Here is a 21104-nt window from a genome sequence, read left to right on the forward strand (position 1 = left end):
ATACCAAGAAAGCCCACTTGAGCTTAAAATAATGGCCCGTTATGATACCACAGGTATAGCGTTTGTTCGTACATAGACAAGGTAATCAGTATAAGTCTAACGCCGAAAAAGGCAACGACTCCCCCATTTAGTTAAAGGAAAGCCAAACCGACAATACTATGAATCTGGCCAAGTCCCTAATATTGCAGCATGACAGCTCAGTCAGATCGGTCAGAAAAGGGGCACTAAGATATTTTAAATTATTCATTATTATATGTTTTATATGTTATATTATATTTTAATTATATTACATACTTTTTGTATTGTTTATTGATACATATATATATATATACATATCATATTATGTTTATAAAACTTTTTGCAATATTTTAATATCTTAAAAAAACATGTTAAATACACTTTTTATTTTATTTATATATATTTTTTATTAATTTGTTTAATTTTTTTTAATTAAATTTTTTCAACATTTTGTTAATAAAAAGTTTTTCAACATTTTGTTAAAAAAAAGTTTTTTAATATTTCGTATATTTTTACGATATAAGACACATTTTTAAAACTATTTTACTTGGCAATACAATTTTTTTTCTTGTATTATGCTGTTTTATATATATTATGTTAATAAAATTTTTTTAATATTTTTAACATGTACATCTTATATTACACACATTTTGCACAGTTTTAGATGGTTTTAAGCCCTTCTAGTTTTATAAGAGAGAGATAACCTGACCTGACCTACATATACTCTGTTAAGGTTAATTATGATTAATTTTTATGGTTTTTTTTTATTATCCAAGTGGTAATTATTTTTATCCATATTTTTTTAAAAAGCACTTTACATAATTTTTAATGATTTAAGAGCAATAAAATATATAAAATTAATTTACGTATTTTTTACATTTATTTTCTTGGGTTTAAATTAATATATAAGCTTTTATATATTAACTTATGTCATTGTATTCACATATAAGAGCACTGTAAAAGGTAATAAATTAACAGCAATAGAATTTTATTTTTTTACCGTTTTGTGTTTAAATTTTACAAATAAATAATATATCAATTTTATTAATTAATATTTTTTTTTATTTTGTACTAACATTAATTCATTTTTTTTGAGTTAATAAATTAATTGAATTTAATTAAGTAAAAATAATGCATTGTTTACTGTTGTTGTTTTTTTTTCTTTTTTTTTTTTGTATTTACACAAAATAAACAAAAACTCCGTCGCGGCGCGCACGAAAAAACGCTATACATGCAACACAAAAATCTACTTTGAATCTTTCAAAGCAGACCAAAGACTGAAGACTTGGAAAATAATTTTTTAGTGCATTTGGCTTAAGTTTCCAGTGTGAGCAAAATTTTTCAAAAATTGTTACAAAAAAACTCCAATTAGCAAATCTTGTCTTTGATCTTGCAAAAGAGAGAGGCATAGCATGAAATAACCACATAGCCACACTGAAGTTAATATTTCGCTCTCTATTGCCGCCACATGTTCGCTCTCGCATGCTTGTTGATGTTGGCGCTGTTTCGTGAGGGGCAGGCAGTTAATGTTTCTTATAAGAAATGTGCACTCACAATGTTAGGGGGCATGAAATTTAGATAAAAATACTGGTTTCTATGGCTAACTAAAAATAAACATGTTTACAATAAATACTGGGAACACATTGCTGTTACTTGCAATTATACACATTAGTGTTTTTGTTTCTTTTTTTTTTGTTGTGTGTTCTGTGTGTTCTTACTGCTATTAATACGGGCATTGCGTATGCTGCGCACATAATGTACTGTACAGAATGTTAATGTTAATGCATTGGCAATGGCAAGTGCAGGGGCATTTACACTGCCTTTCATTGCATATACGTAGAAGTAGAAATGCAGGCACACAATATGTAATATAAATATTTATTTTAAAAATAGTCTCAATTAGAAAGTAAATGCAGGGAAGCAGAAAATTTGAATATTTCTGGAAAATTTTAAATATTTATTTTGTTTTTGTTTACATTAATGTTTATTTATAGCTAATTGGGTCCTAGATTAATTAAAGGGATATATGAGCGCAAATAACTAAAATCAACAATCAATAATAATAATAAAATAATTTATTAGAAATCCATTTCAAATAGATGCGGTGGTAAGAGTAAAAAAATCCAAAAAGTATAATAGCTTTCATACTTTATAAAACAACCAAATCAAAGAATAGAAGGGAATCAAATCAAATATTAGAACAGAATCAAATAAATTCTGGCTTGACCATTTTAAACTATATAGAGAGCCTCGTACTCGTACACCGCAGCGCAAACAATAGTCCATAACTATATTTATTATATTTTGGTGTAACTTATTAGATAATACAAAAAGTATTTTGTCATTTTTTGTCGGTAGATGGTGTTCCAGTGCCATATACCTAACAACACTATTCACCGTATGTAGTTCGAAGCATGTACTATCTAACTACTATATGATTGTGTCTTCAAAACATCTAACTACTATATGGTTGTGTTTTCAAACCTGAGTTGTGGAACGATAACTACGTTAGTATCCTACAGTTGGAAATGCCGGACGATACACACTTGGTCGCATTTGCAGGCTATATACTATAATGTCACAATACTAAAATCTCACAGAGCCCAGCTACATAATCTTAAGGCCTTCGACTGAAATCCTAACTAACATTCCCATATAACATGCCCATATTAAGGAGCGGTAAATGAAGCTAGAAATACTACAGCAGCGTTGTGTGTACTTATGGAGAATATGAAAGGACTCACATAGAGCAAACGAAAGCTCCTTATGATACCGATGAACTCTATTCTCGTGTATCGAAGTGAGATATGGACAGATGTACTAGAAGCTCAATATTGTAGAAAATAGTTAGCGTTAGTATAACGAACAGCAGCTTTGAGGATACCTCAGTGCAATGTACAGTTTCTGAAGCAGTGGCAATAAGTGACATAACTTTTACTCTAATCTGAAAATTTAATTTATATGGTGGTAAAGTATATTTAGTTCCTGCTAAATATTTCATAGGTCGTTTCAATGCTACAGGAAACTATTTCAGTATTACCACAATCACTACTGGTCTGTGTCATTCTACTGGAAATTGACTTTTTGATAAATGGCACAATTCTACAATATGACCTATAAGATCTATTAGAGATTAATCGTATTAATAGACACAATCACACATAGCAACCTGTAAGATTTATTAGAGGTGGACTCCATTAATAGGCGCAATTGTGCATTACAACCTGTACGATCCGTCAGGGTTGGACTCTATTTATAGGCACAATTACAACCAGCGACCCCTGACGTCTATTAGAGGTGGACAAAAAGGTAATATGAAATGTAATATTTTCTTCCTTAAGATGAATATAGGTATTATGTAGTCACTCAACTCTCATCATTTACTCAAGAGTTTAATAATACAAGAATTTAATTAAATGTGGTTTGAGCTAAAATGTTCCCATTTTTATGCAAGAACTGCTCTGTACTCTTTATTAATATATTCCTTTAATCAATTCCGAAAAATGAAGTTGAGGAATGAGTTTTAAGTATCTTAAGTGTAATTTCTATTGTAGTACATTTTTATTTATAAAGTAAAATTGTAAATTAAAATGTTATGTGTGAGTAAATAATATAATTAAGTTAATAAAAAATTCATCTTAAATATAAAATGCTGTTTGATGGTCAATGTGAGTGCTTAAAATTTGACAATGTGTCCAGCGAAGTACATGGCGTATTTGTCTCTGATAATAAAAGCGAATGGATGATCGGCGACGAATGTTTTCGGCTCCAATGGCAGTGACATGGGCACACCAACCACAACTGGAATTGGTAAGTAATTTTTTTTTTTATTGTTAAATTGAAATTAAATTAAAAATATTTTAGGTCATTTGTAGTCTAAAAAAGGGAATTAAATTATTTTTATTACCGCTGGCAGCTGCTGCCTCGCAGCCGATTTCGTTCACGTCGATGAATGCCTTGTGCTGCACCTGAGAAATGCGAGTGTTGATGGGCGAATGCTGGAAAATACTGCTGAAGTCAGCGGCGCCGGAGAACATGGTCTCAATTCCCAACTATTTTATAAATGATATTTAAGTATGTGTGTTTTATTTAAAAATTTTGTTATTTGTTAAAAATACATATTTTTAATAAATGAATTGATATTGATAAAAATAAAATTTGTTTATGAAAAATTAATTAAATTTGTTTAACAAATTAAAAAGTAGATTAAATATCAATTAATAGTAAATTTGATATATGAAAAAATAAATATTAAAATATTAAACAATGAACAAATCAATAGTAAATAATAAATGTAATGTAGTTACATTATAGTATAATAATAATATTAATCAATATAATTAAAAGAAACTACAAATTGCTACTAAAACAATAATTAAACAATAAAGTTAATAATTAAAAGAATTATAGACATTATATATTACTCCGATTTATATATAACATATAATGTTATATATTATATTATGTATTATATTTATTTATAACATATAAAATTTATATATAATAATAATAGTTAATAATAATAATAATTATAATTTACAATAATAATAGTAAAAACACTGAACATACGTTAATATTATAAAACATTATTAAGATATAATAAATGAATAAGTGAATAAAATAAAGATATTGAAAATATAAAAACTAAATAATAAATGAATATTAAAAACAAAAGTTTCCTAAAAAATATTTAATTAATATTTCATTAACAAATACAAAATAAAATAAAATAAAGTTGCTATAAAATAAATTTTTTATTATTTATTATTATTATTATTTATATAAAATTTATTATATATATTTATTTATTATTGTATATATTATATATTTATTGATTTATGTATTATATATTATTTATTATATTTATTATTAAATATTTTTATTATTAATATTTATTATTTATTATAGTTCACAATATAAATAATGCAATGAATAATATACATCATGAGGCCGTCAGTACCATCGTAACGATACTGGTGTATCGGACTCTTATGAACGAAAAAACCATATATCTCTTTTCTAATATATATAAAATCACAAAAAAAAATTTATATATTAATAAATATAAATTTTAAAAAATATTTATTATCATTTAATTGTAGTCATTTAAAGTAATAATTTAAAATTTGAAATATATTAACCCATTAGAAATGTTTCGTAAATTATGTATATATATATTTAAATTTATTATAATTTTATTTTATTATGAAAATGGTTCTTACCTTTTGTAATGCCGGCTTCAAATCGGTGTCAAATTCGAACTTAAATTTGGGTAAGTATACAGCGACGCTCTTCCATTCCCAACGATCTTCAAGCGCTTTGAAATCAACACCCTTTAGTTTTTGCTCCAATTCCAAGAGACCATCACGTTTATTTGGCAAAATGAACCACATAGTCAAATCGATATTCTCAAAGAACAATTCAATCGCTTTAGCATCCAATTCGGGATAATCCGCATAATAATACCAATTGTCAGCGAACATGGTCGGCACCTTTATTGCCTGTTTAGCATTAAGCCAGAAATCACGTTCGCTTGTCTCCTCATCCATGAAAGGACGTGCCCATTTGGCTTTGAAGAAAATGGCATTCACCAGTGCCACATTTGTGCTCGGGTCGATGTTAGTCAATATGTTTTGTATTCTACCGTTAGTCTTCTCAGCCAGCCATTGATTAATTTCCCGTACCGCGTACGTTTCATTTTCGAAATTCAGCTCTTCCGCATCGGAGTCAAAGTACTTTTGCGCCACTGCACGAAATTCAGGTGCAATCGCCATGCCTTCTCTTGTGTAAATTTTATTCGCGATTTCCAATATAGTCTTGGACTTTACATACGAGTGCAATAGATTGTGGTAGCTTTTGGCTAAGCCTTCCTTGCTCTGGTGTGCGGTGGCATGCAAGCCCTTCTGCAGCTCGGTGGCTGTCTTTCCTTCGGCGCCATAATAAGCCAGGCCCAGTGCAGTTTGTATGGCGACTGGCGAAATAATTACATTCTGTTGTTGATTCTCCGTGGCGATTGTTTGAAACAATTCCGTGGCGAAGAGGTTTCTTTCACGTATGGAATTACAGGAGATCTTCGCGATGCACACCAACTGCACCAAAAACGCAACTGCAAACAAGACGAGAAGTGAAGGAATTTATTTTATTTTTCATTTTTATTTGCTTTGCCATAAAAAGTAAATTCAGTTATAAGTGAAATGTCTTACAACAAAACTCTTTGATTAAATAATTTAACACAAACATTTTTGTATAATTTGTTTAATTAATAAACTTTATTTTTGAATTCTTTGTGGAATCTAAAAATAACTTACAACAAAGCCACTTCATCTTTCTGTCGATTCGTGCTTGAGCCAGCGATCTTCACCAACTTTACTCTAAGACTAAAAGTGAAAACCTTCGAGAACCTGTAATTTATACCCAGAACTGGCATCACGTATTCCATATGTAAATTTATTTAAAAAGAACATCGAAAAGGAAAAGAAAGTCAATTTGAATATGAGCCCAGAAAGATACCAATTCGTACACTTCAAAACGTTTTTAAAGATACATTTTTATTGTTTTTTATTTTGAAAAAAATCTCAAAATTAAAAAATTTAAAAAAAATATGTGGAGTATTGAAGCAAAAGTAAACAAAAATAATTTCGCTTAACTTTCTGTGTAAATAGAATTTATGCATTTTTTATTTACTTTCGAAGAAGAAGATATTATTTAAATAAACTGATATGTACTGCAAAAATACATATAAAATACCCATTAAAATACAAAAAAAAATTCATACTTTTAAAAAAGTAAAATACATACCTATTACTTTCCCATAGGTGGGGAACCCTTTCTTGGATATTCCAGGAAGAACTGAGAAGGGAATTGTTAATTCAAAAACTGACATATTTTCTTATTAAAATTTACTAGTCTAAGAAAATCTTTAAATCTTTACGGGAATATTTAAGATATTAATTCTAGTTTTTTTTTTTAGATTTTAAAATAAGTCATTTTTAAAAACAAAGATTTGATAAAAATCAGAATAAAGTATAAATCTTTCAAGAAAATTTTTTTCAATAAAGTCTGGTATTATTAAATTTGAGACGAACTCGATATGCGATTTAAAGATCTGTTATGTCCCCTTCATGGATTTAGAGTCGTTCTTTTGTTAATCATTATCATTAATTATAATATTGAACCTACCTTACCTCTTTTGTTTGTACATCAGATTGAATTAAACTTTCAGCACAAGTTCCACGATCTCTTTCTATATTACATACATATATTAAATAATTAAAATTTATTTCAATTTGTTATAATAATATTTTACAATCAAATTTTTTTTTATTATTCATGTCATATTGTTTTTTTTTTGGTAATCTTTTTATGGGATTGAGTCCCCTTTGCAACGTGAGTTGGTTCTCGCTCTAATTCATCTTTGACATTTCTGCAACATTTTTCATATTCCACTCATTACTTAGTGCTGTCTCCAAAATTTATCCTTAAATTTTAGCCGTAGACGCTCAATAGGTTTTCTTTACTCAGACTTTACTTCTGCGATGTGTTTAGATATTGTCGGTTTTGCTATTCTTGACACATCAACGAACTACTTAAGTTGAAAGCACAATGTGGTTGATGTTGAAAAAGCACGAAGTTCTGGAAGAGCAATTGATATCGACAAAAATAAGATTAACGCAGAGCTTGATGCGAACCGTCGAGAAAAACATCCTGAGAATAAAATGATCGAATTCATCAGTTTATGATTATGTTAAGCAAAATCAGAAAAGACCAAAACTGATCCAAAAAAAGGACAATGTGAGACCCCATAAAAATTAATTAATCCACAAGGAATGTCTACAGTTTCAATGGGATGTTTTATCTCACCAAATATTTAGACAATACTATCAGTTAGAGTTTCTGAAATAATTTTAATCAGTTTTCAGATACTAGAGATAAAGAGATCTCACAGAGCGTGAGCTTGCAATCATGTTACTGCCAATGAATATATATATTAATATGAATGATTCAATAAAATTTTTATAAGCTTTAAGGAAAACGTTTTTTAGATTCATCTAGTACCGAATCAAGTACATATCACCCAAGAAAACCTATGCAGTATGTAATTGATTATTTGTGTTTTTAATATTCTTTTACCAACATTGTATTTTTTTTTCAGTGTATTCTCGGTTACTGCCAGCAATGTAATAAATGTAAAATAAATAATTGCCTGAGCAGTTTACAAAGAAGCTACTTCAGTGGGCACTCACCTCTGTGCCGATACCAGTAACAATTCAAAGATACGAAAAAGGAAAAAAGGTAAGCGACTAGAAGACACTTCTGCCTCAACAAAATATTATACTTCAAACTGGATATATTCCTTCCTTGCCTGCGGCCTCTGCTATTCTTCTTGCGAGTTCTGGTTTTTTCTTAGAACTTTTCTTCTTACACTGCATAGCCTGGCACACTCGTTACATGTACGAGTTGTAAACATTCACGATCACTTCGAGATAACACAGAGCTCTCTTCCACATTTGTAACTCTTACAAAGTACTTTTCTTACATTTTGCTAACATCGAAAATACTGGGAGCACTTTTATTAACATTTACATAGAAAACAAACTTATACATATCTATAACGTTTTAGGGTACCTCTTTCATATACCATATTTAAGCTGTTCGACAAGGTATATTTTTAAAATCTTAAAGAGACTTATTTTATTTAACAAACCCTTATTTTAGTCGAATAGATCTGTTGTAAACAAATACCACGAGTTTTGATAAAATATTAGAGATTAGTTTAAAGTATTGGGCCAAAATTTTAAATATATACAGATTAGGTTTGGATTAGGGGATTGTGAGTAACATCGTAGTATACAGAATTACACATATAAACACTCCAGATAATTGCTATAAAGGTGAAATGGAAAGAGATTGATCTTCTTTAATTCAGTAAAAAGTGTTTCATATTCTTCATAATGTTGTGAACAGGAATGGCAGTTTTATACCCAGTTAGATGATTTGATGAAGACGAATATTTGGCTGATGTTTACACTGCAACTATTGTAAAATGAATGTAATTACGTATATGATTAACAGGTCTTCAGGGTTCTCTTTGTTGGGTATTAGCAATTTTTCTCCATGTTGTCATAAGTCCACTGCTCTATGATAATTGATATTATTGCAAAAATTTCTATCTTATTTATATGAATTAACTTTGATCTGACTGCCATGGTTTTTGCTGGCCTCTCACAGAAAACAATCCTAGACTAATACTTTTTTTATCTGGCACGATCAACATCAGTAAAGAGTAGATTCTATTGAGGGGTCTCGAGAACTAAAATTACTTTCGAACTGCTACCTAATCAGTTAATATTGTATACTGTAAATTTTAGTAAATAATTTTTGATATGCAACGTAGCCTATAAATTTTAACGATTTTCTGACTGACCGACAAATATTTACTTGTAGTTAAAAGTTAGTATTAGGGTATAGTTTGAGCAAATGAAAAGTGATTGTCAGTACCTCCAAGAAATAATAGATATTTGTGTAATGCCTGCTTAGGAAAAGATATTCAATACTTTTCATAGGTAATCAGAAATATTGTCGGTGGTAACGTAAGAAATATAAGGCGTTGTCTGGGTCTTATTCTATATAAACACGACATTGTCTTGAAATGATACCTTATCTAACTTGGAGCTAGCTTGGAACTAAAGTTAGTTCAGAACTAACATTTTCATGTTCTTAAGTGAATCGTGACGTATGTTAAAAGATTTGATAATGCTTGTGTCTAAGAAAAAAGTAATGTAAATAAATCAGAATTTTTTCGGAGCCATTCTGTGCTTTAAAGAAGAGCTAAGAACTGAGAGTAGCTCGAAATAATGAAGGTTCGGATGTTGTAAAATGAATTGCATTAGGAATATAAGCGGGGTTGCATTAGGAATGTTTGCATCTAACGAACATTGGCTTTAAGACTTTGAATCTAAACTATTACCTAATGGAACCGGCACCTTTAAACTTTTTCTTTAAGATTTTAAAAACTTTTACGATTTCTATTTGTAATAAATGCCTGGGAAATATTAAGAAAAAGTCTTTATATTTTATATTAAATTTATCAGTTAACATTTTTCTGTATATTTGTATTTGTGAAATATTTCGTTGGAATAAAAAACTCCAAACAGCATCTAATGTGAGTACTACATCAAGTTACCTATGTTTCAATTTGATATATGTTAGAAATTTTTCTTAGAAGTCTATCTAAAAGATATTATTGGCTATTATTGCATAGAAATCGCTTAATTTCTTGAGAAAATTTTTTCTAAATATGCTCTAGAATATTTTTTCACTATTCACTACTCTTGTATTCAATCCGAAGTCAGCAAAATTGTTGAGAAGGTGTTATTCTTAAGCAAAAATAGTCATAAAAATAATAAGAGTAAAATAACAACATCTTAATATACGAGCAGATATTTAATTTCATTAAATTCATGTTAAGTCAACACAAAATGTTTTGAATAAACCCGTGGCCATAGTATTGCACGCGTATCCGAAGTATACAAATTTTACTTTCGCAGACTCAGCATCTGCGATTGCGCTGGGAATCTGTCAAGTTGTATCATTCTGAAGATCATTTCTTAAAAGCACTAATCAGCATTTTTCAGTTTTATATAAGTTTTGTATTTAAAGATTCTATTCATTTTATATATTTTTTAAAATAAATTTAAGGGCAAAAGGTTTTCAACATTATTAGTAGTTTCTTACACGGATAAATTATTATTGTTTAATATTTGTTTTTAATTTAGCATGTCTTCCAAGTCTTCCAAATAGATCATTTGAATGTGTCTCTTATAATCTTATTATACCAGATTCTTTAAGTTTCCACTATAATCAATTAGTGAGAAAGTATTAGAGATCAATTAAAGCATGTTACTTCAGAGCGAAGTATATAAATCAGTATAAAGATTTTATCTTGCTTATTTTAACTCAAAGAAAAGAGTTGATACTATTTATACACTAATTTAAAGAAGAAACTATGTAGACCTTCATTAGAATGCCACCCAGATGTAGATATACTAATGTATTTGACTGCAGAAAGGTAAGAACTTACCAACTAATAATAAAATCTATCTAAAAAATAGCCTTTATCTACGATTTGGTACTCACTTGGACAGACTTGGTAGCTTTGACAACACTAAAGCAAACCAATCGAAATCAAAATAAAGCAAACCAATCGAAAAATAATTTTTATTCTTTGTGTAATTACGGAGTTTACTGTAGTTTATGTCTTGCGTTTATATATATAATTTTGTTTGATATTCTTTGTTGTTATTCTGATTCTCTGCTGCTAATAATATTTTTATATAATAAAAAGTGTTATAGGCAGGTAAGTGAAAAAGAATGCGGATGAAATCATTCTCAGTTTTCTCTGAAAGTCATTTTGATTCCACGATCCTTGTAATTATGATTAGAAAGTTAGGTATATTACCTCCTGTCGGCTGCATTGATACATCCAAGTAGCTGGTCAATATAAATTAAATATTTTTCTTAATTATAAAAAGTTTTCTTACACTTGAGAAGTATTCAGAAGAAATAATAAGTAATGAAGATAACATAACAGTCTAGCAAAACAAATTTAACAGTAATGGTTTAACATGAATGCGGTGGGTCGATTGCTGTTATGATCAGTAACAGTGTAAAATCTATTAAGAACGACTGGGCAATAATGTTTGATTTATTATGGAAATATTATCGTTTTTAACTTTATTCTATATTAAATATATGAACATATTTAGAAAAACTTTAGTAGAGCAGACTCTGGCACTTTCGAGAATTATATACAACTTTTTCATATTCTTAAAATTAATTACTTCATATTAAAGTTAAAAATGTACAATTTTTGTAGCGAACATCTTTAAATATAATAAACGTAATAATCGGTAAAGTGTTCAAAACATACGTAACAGCATCTAATTTAGTGAGATCAGTTAATTTTACTTCCCAATACACAATTTCAGTACACACTTGAAAATACTTATTCGATGCAAGTCAGGAAATCCCATTTTAGTTGCATGCCGAAATTATCTTCCTGCTGTGTCTTCGCTGCATTTCTTTTGACTGCATCCATAAAAAAATGTAGCTTGTGTCAAATTATTTACATTTTACTGCGCACCCGCGGTTAAAGCTGTAGCAAATTGCTTTTCAGCGTCTGCAGTGCGGGCTGTGTGACGTTTGGTGCAACAGTCTAACAGTCCAACAGTCTGTCGATGTTCTTACATTGATCTGTTAATAGAAGCATGTGCGGTGTTTACCTAGTAACATTTATGTAAACAATATTAAATCTGTTTTCGTCTTCTTTGAGACGGAAACTTCTCTGTTTAGAAGTTTCGATTTACGCTGATTCGTAAAACTTAAGAAAGAACATTTTTGTTTCTAATTTTTTATTATTTATGTCTTGCAGTTCTTGAATAAATAAACAAAATTAAAACCTTCATTGATGTGTTATTTATTTAATTGGCTTGGATATACAATCGACTTGTATACTCAATATGCAGTAGTCTACTCTATAAAATTCTAATAAAAGCTATAATATAGGACCTTCAAAAAAGTAAAAAATAATACTTTTTTATCTTAGAAGCTTATTAGTCATTTCATAGATAAGTAACACATAAATAGATGGTTTAAATATATTTTTAACGTCCGTTTTGACGAAAGAAATTAAATTCTTGATATAAAGTATTGTCTATTGAGTTTTTTGAGTTCAGTTTATTGAGTTCTATACAGCTGTTTCAAGTACTACCAGGTATCCATCATCAGTGGTCTTAGAATTATTTCTTGTATTTAATAATTCATAAATAATTTTTTTTTTCAATTTTTTTTAAACTGCAAGTACCAATCATTGAACTCGTGCCCTGCGAAATTTGAAGCTTAGAGTCAGCATTCAGTAGCCAACTAACCCAAAGCCATATTTGTCTTATACGTTCGTACTTTCTGGAGTTTTGTTAATTTGCTGTTTTTGTTGGGTATTTGGCAATACTCGAAACAGATGTATGATCAGCCAAAAATTCCATGAATTAAAATAATACAACAAATAATAATTTTTGTTGTTGTAGTTTACTACTGTTCGAAGCCTCTCTATTAAATACGACAGTTTCTCTTAAAGTAAAAATAGTCAGTACTGTTATTCAAATGGTTCCAAACGGTTTTTTGTGCAATCTTTAGTTCTTTGCCAATTGAAATAGTTCTTACATTATGTTTGGACTCGACAATTTAAATGATTTTATAGACATCTTTGACATGGAAATTACCGTAACGGAATCAAAGCAACTAAAATTGTGCATGACTGGCTGTTACTGTATCTGGATCGTAAAGACTATTCACATTATCAGCCGCCTGGCCCTGCGTTTACGCCTTTATCAAAGAAAAATTGTAAAATATAGTGTATTTTCTCTTTGCTAGTGTCCAAAACTGAGTTACCCAATAATGATCAAGTATTGGGTAACTCAATAAAGTAACTGTATGTCTACTAATAACATAATACTTTATATATCACATATCTTTTCAGCCTAAACAATGTTTATTATAACACTAACTTTATTTATTAAGTGGTACTCTGATGTCATTGACATATGGTACACTTGACAATTTTTGTCAGGTGTACCATAGTTCATGGATATAAAATAGATTTGGACTTGATTAAAATCGTGCAATGGAGTACATTCTCAATCATATGGTATTACATATTGTATACATATTTTATACTAAACTTAATACATTTTTTTCATTGGGGTACGAAGGGTATTGAAATCAACAAATTCAGACGAATTGCAATAAACATTGCAGTCTCTAAAATAACAAACAATAAAATTGGTTGGACAGACAGAAGCTCTCTGATTGTAGTCAAATAAAAAAAATTAACTTCTATATTGAATTACAAACAGCTGCGTTGATGTATCTATAGTGAGTTTGTGTAGATACGTCGATATTTAGCTAAGTATATGCCTACATATAGAGAAGTACGCCAATAAATAAAAATATATGTATATGTAGAGCATTACTGACAGAAATTGTTGAAGAAAATTACATGTTTTCAGTGATTGTATGTACTTGCATTTTTTTAGTGGATGAAAAATAAATTTTGGACTTACATATATTTTCACAACATCAATACATCCATACATACAAACTACAAAAAATTATTACAGGTTTTTTTTAATCGATTATCATTTATTACACCATTTGTTAGACCTATATTTTGTAGAATATAGAGGTCTTAAAAGTTGTTTCCATAGCAGATAGACGTCATAGTAGAGATTCTTATCTCTTTCAAAAATGTCTACATTTTGGTTTAACTCTTTAGATCGCCCACATTTTTAATAAAAAATCTACTTTTGTCACGCATAACTAGGTATCTTTTGTTTCCTGCTACTGACACCAAATCAGTCATTTGTGACCATATTTCCTCAATAATATATATATTCCATTTTAACTTTATTTATTTTCTTTACTTTAAAACAAACTACCAAATTACTGGTTTTATATTAAAGATCCACACCAGCCAAAATAATTTCTCACCCCAGCAAAAGGAACGTCAATTAAATTATTTTTGCTAAGCAGGGAAGACTTCCCTTCTTTCATTTTAATACTCTTATGAATAAAAAAAGTTATTGCATTAAACTAGTACTAAATGTAGCATTTTATTGATTCACTTAAATAATTAATTAAGTACATTAAAGATATACTTAAAGATACTACTAATTATTGAAGAAAAGTTCTCACGGCTCATTAGACATCATGAAGTGTTTTTTGTTTTGTAGCGTAAACCTCGATTAGTTTAGTCTCCAAAGGCTTATGATAGCAATTTGGGATGACACCAAGATTATGTCTGAGAGGAACACATTTAATTTACGCATCTGGATGGTATTCATTTCCACAAACAATCTATAAAATGAAAAATATATTATATGAAAAAAATGATTATATGATATGATTTACTTTACTGACTTGTGTTCGAATTTGGAACATGGTTCCGAAATAATCGTTTTCAAGAATAGAGCAGTAGCAAGCGTAAATAGCTAGAGAAGATTAACAACATTATTTAAATATAAGTTTATTTATATATGTTATATATGCAATTAAAATTCCTTACCAATGTGTATACATAATGTATTCTGTCTGTTTGGAATAGCATAAACATACACTTCATAAGATAAAAAATCGACGTGATGGCTGCGACTTGTAGATCCTTTAAGAAGAGACTTGTGATGATCAAAATCATGCAGAACTAAATAATCAAAGAAAATTAATTAAATAATTTTCTCAGAATTAATTAGAAATTAATTTCACAATTAAATTTACTTTGGTACTTAAATCCATTTTTATCAAAATTTAAATAGAGAATTCAGAGTCGAAGACTTAATCTCACACCAACTGCGTCTGAGAATGAACTGAATCGTACAAATTATTATTGCAAAGCAGCGAACTGAACAATGGACTTGAGTTTGAAGTATCGCGAATTGTGTAAACAAATTTCAGCTGGGACGTTAGCAACTTTTTGTCATAATTTTAGTAGTTTAAACGGTAGATTAAGTTCACTTTGGGCACACTTATTGCGAAGAAGTGCTCAACCGCTTAAATACTGCAAACTCCAAGTTTTTTTAAAGATGTTTAGTTTTTTTCAATTGCATTAATCTCTATTGATCTTTATTAGAGTTTATCTCAATTGAACAAACTCTTATCCACTAAATCTTTTGTCAGAAACCACTCCTTAGCACAATAATTACTTTGAAGTAGATGTGAAAAATTTATGCAATTGAGTTACTTTTTCCTTACTTCATGAAAGCTATCTACAAAAAAAAAATGATTTTAGAATAATTAAGAAGTGTCAAAAAATTCATTGTTTGACATAAAATCGAAAGAATAAATGATTGCTATATCTGTTTGAAATTAGATGGTATATTAGAGCACATCAAAGTGTAATCCGATCATTTTAATATTACTTCATTAAATTTTCATGCCATTTTTTTAAACTTAAAATTTTTCTGGAAAAAATATCTTAAGAAAATATTATATCTTATCCCACATAAATTGTGCAGATATATATTAAGGAAGGATTTACTACTTTTCACTTACTACTATTTTTGTATTGTTATATGAAGAAAAGTAGTATGTGTTAAAGAATTTAACTGAGGATTTGTAATTGGCTGAGGATATGTAATTTAACATATCGTGTGATTTGAACTATTAAATAGCCTCTATAATGATAAATCAACAAATGGGTTGAGTTATATCTGTATTTGTCTCTTGTTTCATTTGGGTTTCTTAAGTAATTTAACAATATCTAAACCTTGTCTTGTTATTGAAATGAAAAAATCGTTTAAATTTGTATTTTTGACTTTTAGGGTTGCAACTAAAATTTAAAAAATATTAAAAATTACTTATTTTTGAACGTCACGTAAGGGCCATATCATATAGAGTGTCATGGACTAGTCAAAATTGTCTCTTTTGGGCTTTGAAAGAAATGCATGTTATGCAGAGTTTCACAGAAATTGTAATAAATTATTACTAAAAGACACAAATGTTGACATGTATTACTGAACAAGACTATCTTGCCTAAGTGATGAGGTATGCATAATCTCGGCTCTCATCAACAAAATTTTGAACCGACATATTGTTTTTTCCTCTCACTCTCAATTTTATAGTTTGCAATCAAAACAAAAACAATTTTGCTTATAACAAGCCCATGATACTCTACATAACATGGTCCCAAGGCATATTTTGGCACTTTTACTGTCAAAATATGCTGGGACGTTGATTTAATAGAAAGCTTTCTCTCTTATTCGGAATAAAAGATGTTTTGATATTTTAATATTTTATCATGTCTACCATGATAAATACTTAGAGTTCTACGTATATAGTGCTATGTTTAGACTATTTTACTTAACTCAAAAAATATGCAGCAATATGTGCCAATTTTCATACGAACTCCATACAAAAACCATACCAAAAATATGCTAAAAAGGTCTAATAAGTATTAATGTAAACATGGTAAAAGATAAATTTGACATAATGTTATGAATAATATAACGTTTTGTGATAACTGAAATGGAAACATTTTAACATTGGATGAAAATCATAATATCTAACAGAGGATATACTTTGAAGGCAAGTATAAAATCGACAGGGGCAGCGAGTTAATAATTGAGTGTATTATACTCCTGGTATTATATGCAAAATTCCGTCGAATTGTCGCTAAAATAAGTGTATTTTATTTGTATCATTAACATTCTTTTTGGAGACGCTATAAAGTCATATGCTTTGGGGGCCAGTTATACTCGTAATGCTATTGGAAACCAATACTTAATCATTAAAGTTCTTCTGGAACTAAATTATTTTAACTGCATAAATTAACGAAAACTAAGGTATATATGTAAGGGATATATACTAAGGTATATACTAAGCTATATTATATAGGTATACCTTAGTACATACAATAAATAAGATGATACTGAATAGGTAAGTTGAATTTATACTTATGGAAGAGAGATAGAGAATGTGAAAATCTCAACGCTTTGTTACTAAATATACTTAGTTCAGCATTACTCAAAACATAAATAAGTTGAATATAGTTCATAATAACCAATATATATTCTAATAAAGTAGTCATGATTTTTGAATTTTTTATCTGGTACCGTAACTGGTTACCATCAAGATTTTTCCAGAATCAATTTATAATGCTTTGTATTCTCTAAATATTTAATTGGGTATATGTGTATATTAATTAACTATGAAGTTTAATGTTTTGTCCTATGAAACGCTGACTTTATTCAACAATCACATAATTTTTTTACGGCGAATTTTACTGTTAAATTGACCTCACAATTCGCCGCATACAATGGCATACTAAAGAAACCGATAGAAACAATTAAATTTTTTGGAGCACGAATAAAAGATTGAAAAAAAAATTAATTCATTTAATAAGAATTAATAGAAAAGATTTTAAGCTAAAAACCAATTATGTATACGAGGATCGTTTGATAAGTTCACATTTTTATCAGTTTTAAAATTAGTCTTTTATGTAAACCTTTTATAATTTCACACTTTTATGTCTATGGTAGTACAATTTTTTCATGCTTCCCCGATATATAGCCACAATACATCTGTTAAGCATAATATAGACGATGCTATATGTATGCAAATCAAGTACGCCGTGCTACCAAATCGTACTGTATAAATTGAAGTATGCATACTAAATATTTGTCTGCAGACATATATACGGTAAAATTAGACCTTGTTTGAAAGTGTATAACAAATTGCATACTTGGTCTACATACTTGGTCTACATACTTGGTGTGCATACATGTAGCATCGTCTATATCATGCTTTAGTTACAGTAATAATGTCGTTGTTCAATATGTGGAAAAAGGTGGAAAAAAATATTCATATGTATACAATTGTATGGATGTATAAGCACATCCACACAAAAATACATATGTTTAAAAATGTAGGCATAAAAATATTAAACAAAATAGTAGTAAACATAAGAAATTGACAACTGTAGCATGGCTGGTAGAAACTCTATTACCTTGACATTTTATTGTTCTGGAGTATACTGGTCTACTGGTTTGACCGTATTTCATTCAAGGACTTAGTAGTAAACCCATGAGTGTATGAGTAGAACCTATTTGATTATTAGTGCAGCTATTGCAATACACGAAGTCCACTATATATTCAAAGATTTAGTAATAAATTCATATCCTTGGTGATAGAATTCTTTCGAACATTTTTGTAACAAGTAAAAGTAAAGTCTGTTGATTCCACTGCTTTCTATTCAGGGATAAACTAATGACTCTATATCATTGATGTTTGAACCAACTTAAACTTTCTTGCAACAAGTTTATTAGGTAAAATTATTTGTTTCGATTGTTTTTGTTCTGTTATACTCTAGTAAATCGATTTCATATTATTCTTTGTGACTGATAAAAATATTTTTTTAGGCTTACTTAAGTGATTGAATCTTAACTTAAGCAATTTATTACTGACTTCTTCTATAACCCCCGTATGTGTTAAAGAAACTGAAAAAAATTTCTGAACAAGTCTGTAATATTGGATGTATTTGCCATATATAGATAAATCAATTAAATTAACAAGGATTTATACTAATCACTGACCCATTAGTTCAAACAAACTTCAAGTAGTATATAAACAACAAAGAAAGGTCTGAGAAAACCTTTCTCTACTATATATAAAAAGTTCGATTAATAAATTTCAACTATCTGCTTAAAACTGCTCGTTATGGAAAGAAAGAACATCTCATGAAAATACATACCTAGGTCATATATCTCATCAAAGTACATTAACCCAAGATCTGGTATCTCAACTAATGCACTCAAATATCATGTCAAATTTGACATCCAAACATATGTACAACGTAAGACACTGATCGTGAAGGGCATGAAAGTATTATACCCATTTATTAAAAAAAGAGTACAATTACTGTATAGTAATTATATGCTTACCATTCACCATACACCTTGTAAATAATGTATTTATATCTTTTAACAGTGAACTCCTTTAAATAAATTAAAATTTGAAACTCAAACTGAATATGAAAATAATTTATTAATTTTATCGCATGCCAGAAATCCATAAATCCTTAAAAAATCAATAAAAAATGAAATTTGAAATTTTAATTTTATGCCCAACTTGTGCTGAACTTTAATGAGTTTTAAAGGCACTAAGAACCGAAAATCGCTCCATTAAATTCTGGAAGAAGTGTTCGAAAGAGTAACGTTATGGGATGATACCAATAAATAACTTAAGTGTGAGCTTCGTTGTCATAAATTGTTGACCACCGCGTTTTTTTGACGTGTATGCATAAATTATTAATAATTTTAATTTTCGATTTTTGGCAGGCAGGATTTTAATTTTTTTTTTTTTGGCATTAAAAATTTTTAAGAAGGAAGTTCATTGGCACCTTTTGTAATAAAAACGTAGCAAGGCTTGCCAACTTATTTTCTTAAAAATATTTAATTTACTTCTTACAGAATACAAGCATGAGCAACTCGCATAGTACGAGTTAGCATAAAGTTATTCCTCAGATCTTTTAAAAATCAAACTTCTGGGATAAATGATCTCTCATTATTTGTTACTGCCATACAACAATTTTATAAATAAGATAATTATTGATACCTTAACAGAAGCTACTAACGATGTGTTATGATTCATATAAATATATACATATAAATATATGTTCATAGTTAAATATTTTCAACAACTCCATCAACTGTGACTTCAAGTATCTTATTGAACAGGTCTAGCTCGACAGGTCTGACTCATTGTCGTCAAATAAAAATTGTTGTATGTCGTCGAGATAACATTTCAAATTGATTACAAGCATAACTGAAGAAGCCGAAATCCCTAAATCCTAAAGCCCTTATTTTTATCAAACGGAAAAAATATGATCTCGAACATTAATTTCGATTTCGTGAACAGGTAAAGAAATATAACTAAGCGAGGCCTGGACGTAAGCTAACAAAGAAAATTATTAATGGGTTAATGGATGACTCTATGTATTCATGATAAAGTTCCAGAGTAGAAATGATGTGGCATACGAAGGGTATTGTTTTTAGTCCTTGCAAATCAGACATAACACTATTGTGAAGACATAGGGACAACGCGTTAGGCATATTTAAACATCCTCTCCGCACAAAAAAAATCATGATTCCTAAAACGTTATAGAAAATTAAAAAAATTATATATTACAAAAATTATATATATACAATCCGAAAAAAATTTAACGGATCTGCGGCAAAGCATAACATGAAGACCCTGCAGGTGTCTGTGCTTAGGCCCTTAGTGTCTGCAGCTGGGGAAGACAAGGACGACCATATATGAATCCAGTAAATATTTCAATGCAGTTAAATATATAGTTAAATCGATAGAAAAAATAATGTAATATAGACTCGTTTTTAGACACCTGAGACTTTAATAAAAGCTAAAAGGGACTTTGACAACAAAAATTATTTGTTATAATCTCTATGATATATGGTTTCCATTGTTAATTGACATTTAAACGCATTTCTACATAATTGTTATGAAAAGTCAGTTAAAAATTG

General features: G+C 29.0%; 2 protein-coding genes across 3 annotated transcripts; both read right to left on the minus strand.

The window, feature by feature from the left end:
* Positions 1-3428: 3428 nt before the first annotated feature.
* LOC119684431 (serine protease inhibitor 42Dd-like) lies at positions 3429-6401 on the minus strand. The gene is made up of 4 exons (XM_038098472.1): positions 6327-6401; positions 5241-6124; positions 3926-4070; positions 3429-3819 (listed from the first exon to the last, which is right to left on the minus strand). Exons 1-4 carry the CDS (start codon positions 6340-6342, stop codon positions 3695-3697), a joined length of 1170 nt encoding a protein of 389 aa, XP_037954400.1. The 5' UTR covers positions 6343-6401; the 3' UTR covers positions 3429-3694.
* An 8253-nt stretch (positions 6402-14654) lies between these two features.
* Positions 14655-15817, minus strand: LOC119684432. 2 transcript variants are annotated; one of them, XM_038098474.1, is made up of 4 exons: positions 15346-15817; positions 15137-15271; positions 14992-15062; positions 14655-14928 (listed from the first exon to the last, which is right to left on the minus strand). In XM_038098474.1, the coding sequence occupies exons 1-4, from the start codon at positions 15361-15363 to the stop codon at positions 14817-14819; spliced, it is 336 nt and encodes a 111-aa protein (XP_037954402.1). In that variant the 5' UTR covers positions 15364-15817; the 3' UTR covers positions 14655-14816. The 2 variants fall into 2 exon arrangements, with proteins under 2 accessions (XP_037954402.1, XP_037954401.1); XM_038098473.1 differs by having other exon boundaries at positions 14983-15062.
* Between the last annotated feature and the right edge of the window lie 5287 nt (positions 15818-21104).

The sequence above is a fragment of the Teleopsis dalmanni genome, chromosome 2 (assembly GCF_002237135.1).
Source record: "Teleopsis dalmanni isolate 2A chromosome 2, ASM223713v2, whole genome shotgun sequence".
Lineage (NCBI taxonomy): Eukaryota > Metazoa > Arthropoda > Insecta > Diptera > Diopsidae > Teleopsis > Teleopsis dalmanni.